This window comes from Teleopsis dalmanni, chromosome X, assembly GCF_002237135.1.
Source record: "Teleopsis dalmanni isolate 2A chromosome X, ASM223713v2, whole genome shotgun sequence".
NCBI classification, from domain to species: Eukaryota; Metazoa; Arthropoda; class Insecta; order Diptera; family Diopsidae; genus Teleopsis; species Teleopsis dalmanni.
The window spans coordinates 50,134,710-50,142,817 of record NC_051848.1 but is presented as its reverse complement, the minus strand read 5'-3'; the positions used below and the strand labels follow the sequence as shown (position 1 = coordinate 50,142,817).

General features: G+C 29.1%; 2 protein-coding genes across 2 annotated transcripts; both read left to right on the top strand.

Moving 5' to 3' along the window:
• Positions 1 to 922: 922 nt before the first annotated feature.
• LOC119689770 (transcription factor Sox-2-like) lies at positions 923 to 2,619 on the top strand. Its single transcript, XM_038104672.1, has one exon. It carries the CDS (start codon positions 991 to 993, stop codon positions 2,596 to 2,598), a length of 1,608 nt encoding a protein of 535 aa, XP_037960600.1. The 5' UTR covers positions 923 to 990; the 3' UTR covers positions 2,599 to 2,619.
• Positions 2,602 to 3,384, top strand: LOC119688397 (MOB kinase activator-like 2). The gene has a single exon (XM_038103076.1). It carries the CDS (start codon positions 2,602 to 2,604, stop codon positions 3,382 to 3,384), a length of 783 nt encoding a protein of 260 aa, XP_037959004.1.
• The last annotated feature ends 4,724 nt before the right edge of the window (positions 3,385 to 8,108 follow it).

Here is an 8,108-nt window from a genome sequence, read left to right as displayed (position 1 = left end):
AACCCAATACCAGAAACCGAAATCCAGAAACCCAACAACAAGTACTACCTACCCGTGGTACGTACAATTGCAGTGCTGATTTTTATCAGAAGTTTTATAACCTGTGTGAATGATAGATAATGTGCTGTGCATTATAAACAATTTGTTTACAAATTTTTAAATTACAAAAAAAAAGAAAATTTTTTTTAATTGTATAAAGTGTGCTTTTAATTAATAACAACAACAATAACAAAAAAAAAACCAAAACAAAATAAAACCTTTTCTATATCCGGAAAAACAATAATTTCCATATGCCTATATACTACGCATATACTATACTACATATGTACGCAAGTATATCCTAACTAAATATTGTACAAACAAATGGAAATACATATGTACATGTAAAGATGAAATATTAAAAGCTATTAAAAAAATATTCAAAATATATATTCAAATATATAAGATGTAAAATAATAATTTATATAAATTGCCACTTTATCCTCTAAAACATACATACATACACACATATATCTACAAAAAAATATAATAATAATAATAATAATAAAGAATGGTTTCAAAAAATTAATTATGTTGGAAAGAGAGTATCGTATAGTACATGCAGTGATTATGTGACACAATTATTAAAATAAAAAATACTTAAAAAATGTGTTTCTAGTTTTAATAAAAAAGAAAAAAAACAAAAAAAAAACAAAAAAAAACAACAATAATCTACATAAATGGATAAACGTACGAGTTTGTTTTCAAAACTAACTAATGCAATTCGGTTCTAAAGCAAAAGTAAAGGAATAAAGTGTAGAAGAAGAAGAAGAAATTAAACAAAAAGAAAAAATAATATTAGTAATAATAGTGTAAGCTATACAAAACAAATTTAGTATAATATATATATATATATATATAAGTATATATATAGAGAAAGAACACAACACACAACAAAAATAACAAAGAGCATTTAATTTACTATTAAATAAATACGACATTAAAAAAATTATGCTAACTATGGAATCGGACATGAAAGGCGGCATACTTCACGCGACAATGCCTCCTCATCACGCCTCCGCCGCACTTCATAGTCATGCAGCATCTCCCTATAGTGCTTTGGGGCCACTTATGAATCTTGGGCAATCGCATTTGGCTCAATCGCATATATCCAATCACCATCATCATCATCATATGACCTCGCATATTGCCTCTAGCCAAAGTTCTGCTTCACTCTCTGGCAACGGTACTAGTAATGCACTTAGTACACTGCAATCGAGCTTGACTAATACATTAAGTAATAATTCGGGTATACAACAACAGCACGGTTCACCGTTGCATAGTTCAAGTGATCTAAGTCCAACGCAATCATCGCACACCAGCATTGGCAGTCATCATATGACTTCGCCTGGACAATCGCACCACCATGCCCACCATCATTCGAGTATGGGTAGTCAGGGTCCCACAATAAGTGGGAGCGGTGTTGCGAGCAATAATACGGGAAATATAAATGTTAATAATAATAATAATTCAACAACAAATAAGAATCAACAAAATGCCGATCGTGTTAAAAGGCCAATGAATGCTTTTATGGTTTGGTCACGTGGTCAGCGTCGCAAAATGGCTTCGGACAATCCGAAAATGCATAATTCAGAAATTTCAAAGCGACTCGGAGCACAGTGGAAAGATCTATCAGAAGCTGAAAAGCGTCCATTCATTGATGAGGCCAAACGTCTAAGAGCTGTACACATGAAAGAACATCCAGATTATAAATATCGCCCAAGACGTAAAACGAAGACTTTAACAAAAACAAAAGAAAAATATCCATTAGGTGTTGGTTCTTTATTACAACCATCTGATGCAAATGTATCATCTCGGAACGCTTCGAGTACATCGATTTCAGCCGCACAACAAGCAGCCGCTGTTAATCGCGATATGTATCAAATGAGTACACCTAATGGTTATATGCCAAATGGTTATATGATGCATGATCCATCGGCAGCAGCCTATCAAAGTCAGCATAGCGCATATATGGGTAACTATCATCGATATGATATGGGTCAAATGCATCAGGCTGCAGCAGCTGCTGGCTCATTGAATTATATGAATGCAACGACTGGTGGTGGATATGGCATGTATGGTACTGTTTCTGGTGGCCAAACATCTCCTTATGGAAATCTTCAACAGCCGAGCTCACCATACAGTAACGTCCAACAACAGCCTGGCTCACCATATGGCCTTTCAGGTCAACCAGGATCGCAGGTTTCCTGTCAAAGTCATAGCCCTAGCGACTCAAGTATTAAATCCGAACCTGTATCGCCTAGTCCTTTGCACAATTCTTCACAACAAAATGCCGGCGCATCCTCAACGCTTGCAGTCAACACTAATAACAATCATATTATGAAAAGAGAATATGCGAACTCCCAACAATCGTCAGACTTAAATCATTTGATTAACATGTATCATATACCTGACAGCATGCAAGCTTCAGCTGTAGCTGCCGCAGCAGCTGAACACCATCAACGCAATTTGATTCATTACCAAAATAGTTCACCAGATTTACAACAGCATCAGCATCAGCAATCGATGCGTGTAATGGCACCACTTGCCCATATGTGAGAAATGGCTAGCGTCTATAATCAGACTGTGCTTCCGGTTTCTGCCGTGTCAGGTGTTACCCCAAATGGGTCAACATCACCACCCCCTGTCCTAACACCTCTTATTCACAATCAGCATCAGCAGCACATACAAAACCCGCCGCTGCCCTTGAATATCGAACAGCATAGCGAATCCACTTTGCTACCACATCTCTTGGAACAACAGCATCAGCAATCGTCAAATCATTTGGCGTCACACGCTGCAACATTTCAGCTGCAATCTGCCGTACATCGTCAGCTCTTTTCCACTGGTGAAACACCACCAACAGGTTATATCAATTCCATAAATAGTGTTAAAACACAACAAAATGGCGCCATGGATAACCAAAACTCTGAATGTATTTCAGCTAGGAGTAGAACAAGCTCATCCGGCTTACATGTCGCTAATGGTACATTATTGACAAACTTCGTTAGCAATCATAGCGGCAGACCCAGTCCGACAGCATCTGGCTCATCCACCTCGGGTGGTAGCCATTCTTCAGCACAATCATTACCATCACACTCTCCGGCGTTGCAACATCACTCCCAATTGAGTTATTGCACACCAGTATTCACTGCCGCAGCTGCAACGGTTGTTGGACGCATCGATACCGGAGGCGTTAGTGAAGATAGTGTGGTGGATGTCGGCAGCAGCGGGTCTCTAACACTGCTGCACTATCCTAACCATCACCACCACCACCACCACCATGCCAATCATCATCAGCATCAGCATGACTCACACGGATTGTTGGATATATCCACTTTGTAAATTATTTATTCAGTTTAAATACTTAAGAATTCCATTTCACAAGACATTATCATGCATGTATGATTATTATAAAAAAAACTTATATATTTAAATTCATTTATGAAAATTCCTGACACTCATACGAACATACTTACATACATCCAAATACAAATATAGTATATCAAAAATAATTTGTAAATTTCTATAAATTTTTTATTTAATAATTTTTTTTGTTTTTTTTTTTTATTTTTGCTACTGTTTTTAAATAATTAATTTTTAATTTTTATTTATTTTTCTTTAAATTTTTTTTGAATTATTTTTAAATTTTTTACTTCACGTCCAAATTCATTCCTTCTGCCTTTTATGGTACCGTATCTTGACTATATCTAAATGAACATCTCAAAATAAATTAAATTACTCAACATTTTAACACCTTAACATTAATATATATAGATATAGATATAGATATAATCGTTTACATTTAAATTATTTCTCGATTATTGGTTATAACATTAAATTTTTCAAAATAACATATATTCAGTTAAAGAATAATTAAATTTATTTAAAGTGTGATAAACTGTTAATTATTAAAAAGTTTATATTTGTTTTTGCTTTACGAAAATATTTTCTTTAAAATTGTATGTAATAACTCTAGACTTCTTGTCGAATATTTGTTTTCATAATTTTGTATTCATTTTTTTAAAAATATATTTAAATAAATTACACATTATTTACAAATATACACTTTCTGTAGTTTTAGCCTCAGAATTGAGTTTTAACATACAAGTATATATATATACATTATGTCTTATCGTACACAAGAGAATTATTATTTATGAAAAGAATTAATAATAAAATTATGAAAATATAAAATAAACGAATCGTTAGAAATCAAGTATTAGAGAAATATATATATTTGAAAAATATTAAAAAATAATAAAATAATTTTCATAAAATAGCAATGAGTACGTATAAATTTCTATTTACAATTCCCAAGTACTACGGATTTAGGCAGATCGATTAAAGCTACCTACCTACCTATTTTAATTGTTTCAAATTGCGATGTTTAATTTAAGATACAACACCTAGTCGTAGGATGAGAGATATTATTATATGTCCGATTATTGGTTCATTCATTCATATACCGCTTAAACTTAGATGACTATTTCAAGATGCTACACTTAGTGGTAGGATGAGAGATATTATTATTATAAGTCCGATTATTGGTTCATTTATACATATACCGCTTAAACTTAGATAACTAGTTTCAGATACTACATTTAGTGTTAGAATGAGAGATATTGTTATATATGTTTGATTATTGGTTCATTTATTCATATACCGCTTAAACTTAGACGACTAATTTATAATACTACACTTAGTGTTAGGATGAGAGATATTGTTATTATATGTCCGATTATTAGTTCATTCATTCGTATACCACTTAAACTTAGATAACTAGTTTCAGATACTACATCTAGTATTAGGATGAGAGATATTATTATTGTATGTCTGATTATTAGTTCATTCATTCGTATACCACTTAAACGTAGACGACTAATTTATAATACTACACTTAGTGTTAGAATGAGAGATATTGTTATATATGTGTTTGATTATTGGTTCATTTATTCATATACCGCTTAAACTTTGATGACTTATTTAAGTTACTACACTTAGTGGTAGGATTAAAGATATTATTATATGTCCGATTATTGGTTCATTAATTTATATATCACTTAAACTTAGATGACTATTTTAAGACACTACATCTAGTGGAAATGAGACATTTTGTTATATGTTCGATTCATTTATTAGTTCATTAATTAATATACCATTTAAGCTATGCATAAATTGTAGGTTTCTAATATCACAATTCCGATTAGTTTACTATATCTATATGGATCGTAATAATATATAGGTAGACAGTTTCAGATATCTCAGCAGAAAAATATATAATTTATTAATGCAAAATTAGAATTCATTATTAGTAGCTATTATATTGTTACAAGAATATATAAATTCTTATCTTATTCAAATGTTAAGATGAATGGTTGCATTCGAATACCAACTTAAGTCTTTCTTTTTATTCTCAACTTTTACAGAAATAGCTGGTTTTCATATTTAAATTTTAGTTTAATATTAAATATTCATATAAAATATTTCATCTCGTTATAGGAAAATTTTGGCTACTTTTAAATTTTTCAAAAAATATTATTTAATATATTAACAATATATTCGATTACTTACCGAAGGCCGGCCTTCTTTCCTTATATTCTCAACATTTACAGAAATAGTTGGTTTTCATATTTAAATAAAATAGAGTAGTAGACACATATAAGATTTTTTATTTAATTATAAAAAAATTATTTTTAATATTGTTTACCCAAATGAATTTTATTTGAAAGAGAGAGATATATATAACTACTAACCGAAGGCTTTGAAGGATTAAATAGTTCAAAAAAAAAAAAAACAGAAATAAATAAATACTTGCTATATTAACATTTGTGTTTAATATTGAGTATTTATATTATATATATACCAGAGTTATTTATGAGAAAATTATTTTTAGTATTATTATAATAAAATATTTTTGAATAGATGTTTAGGATTTGGTTAATTGCCGCAGGTTTTTCGAAGTGACTAACTATTCAGAAAATAGATATTTCTTACATAGAGTTTGGCTATCCAACATTAAGAATTCGAATGCTTATGAATTTTCTAGATATTATAAACTATTAAAGTGTTAGTATTAGTTTTTGAATTTGCCATTAGTTTACATACAATATTTATACAATCACAAGCGTTTACTTTTCGAAATTATTAGATTTTTATTTTAAGTATATGTACATCAAATATTGGATTTAAATATGATTTATAACTATTCATTTTAAGAAAAATTAATTTTTATTTTAAATGTTTTTAAATGTTTTTATTTGATATATTTTTAGCGTTAGATTATCTACCAAAGAAACTTTGATAATAATTTTGACAAATAATTATTTTTTTCATTTAGTTTAGTTTGGTAGAAATAAAAAATTCAAACGTTAATTAATTAAATAAGTCTTAAATATAATTTAGAATTCATTTTTTTAAACAGCTATGAATTAAATATTTTTATGACCGATATTAGAAATTGTTTACCTGCCGTAGGTTCTTATAATTTCAAAGATACTCTGTAGATTCTCATACTAAGTATTGTTTTCTAACATTAAACATTTATATATACATAAATTTATCAATTGTTGTGTTAAATAATAGAAAAATTAATTATTGCTATAATATTCTAAATCACTATTATTGATCCAAATAGACTACATACGGAAGATTTTAATAATTTAGAAAGAAATTTTATAGACATTTTAAAATTTTTTTTATAATAAGCAACGTTGTCTTGTATTAATTTTTTGATTATGAATTTATTTCACTTAATCGTACTTTTCCGACAACACATAAATTTATAAGTACTTATTTATTCCTCCCCTGATTGGTCTTTGTAGTCATATATTCTCCTTCACCGTGTCCAGTAGCTTATATGAGGTAGCTAGATTGACGGCCTGTTAACCTAACAGGCCGTTGGTAACACGGTAAACGATTATTATTAATAGACTATATTTTTATTATATAAAGTTATATTAAGGAAAATGGTTTTTAGAATTACTCCAATAAATTTAGAATTATACCGATGCTCTCTATTCTAAGCGAAATTATTCTCTATTCTAAGTGAAATTATTCTCTATTCTTAATAATTAGGAAGATTAATTTTTAATCTATTTCAATTTTGTGATGAAAAGTTGCATTCAAAAACATATCGCAAGTCGACAAAGAAATAAACAATTTAGGTAAATAAGTGATTAGTATATGAGGTTAAAGAAATCACTTATAAATTTACTATTATTATTTCTAGAACGGAGCATAGTAGACACTGCTGCGTAAGAGATCCATTGTGCTTCTTTTATATTCAATTGAAGGATATTTCGTATTTCTTATAGTTATTCTAAATAAATATTTTTTAAAATAGTTTTAATCAAATACTGAATACATAATAATCTCGTGAGATTTTTCGAATAGTAGTGAACTACAACAATAAAAATTCCTTTTATAGTATTTTATTTAATTGAATTTTTGACTGACCATACAGCTGTTTCGAGTATTGTCAAATACCCACCATCAGTGGTCAAAGACCAAGACTAATTCTTGTATTTAATTATTCGTAAATAATTTTTTTGAGAATGCAAATAATTATTTTTAAAATTAATAAAAATTATTAAAGTTGTTAAAAAACGTGAAATGCAATACGACAATCTTAACATAAAATAACACATCGTTTGTTTTAAACAAATCTTTAAATAATTTAAATAAATTCTTTTAAAGTTAAAGCATAGTAAAGAAACCGTATCCTTAGACAACAGTCTCATCCTATTCCAGTTAAAGAAAATATCATATACAAACATTTTTGAGAAACTGTAAATCGTCTTTATTTTGTTTTTAAAAGTATTGAATATCTTCTTCTTTTTATCTTTTTAGATAAAAAATTATTACAGATTTTCGATATTAAAAGAAGTTTTGTCAGGAGAATATTAGAAATTCTGATGAAGGCAAAAGCGAATTTGCCGAAATACGTATAGATATATACAAAAAATAACTATCGAAATGAAAGCTAAAATTCTTTAAAACACAACACCGACTTTAGAAGAAGTCTTTAAATGACAAAACAGATTTTATGTAGAAAAATATTTGAATTA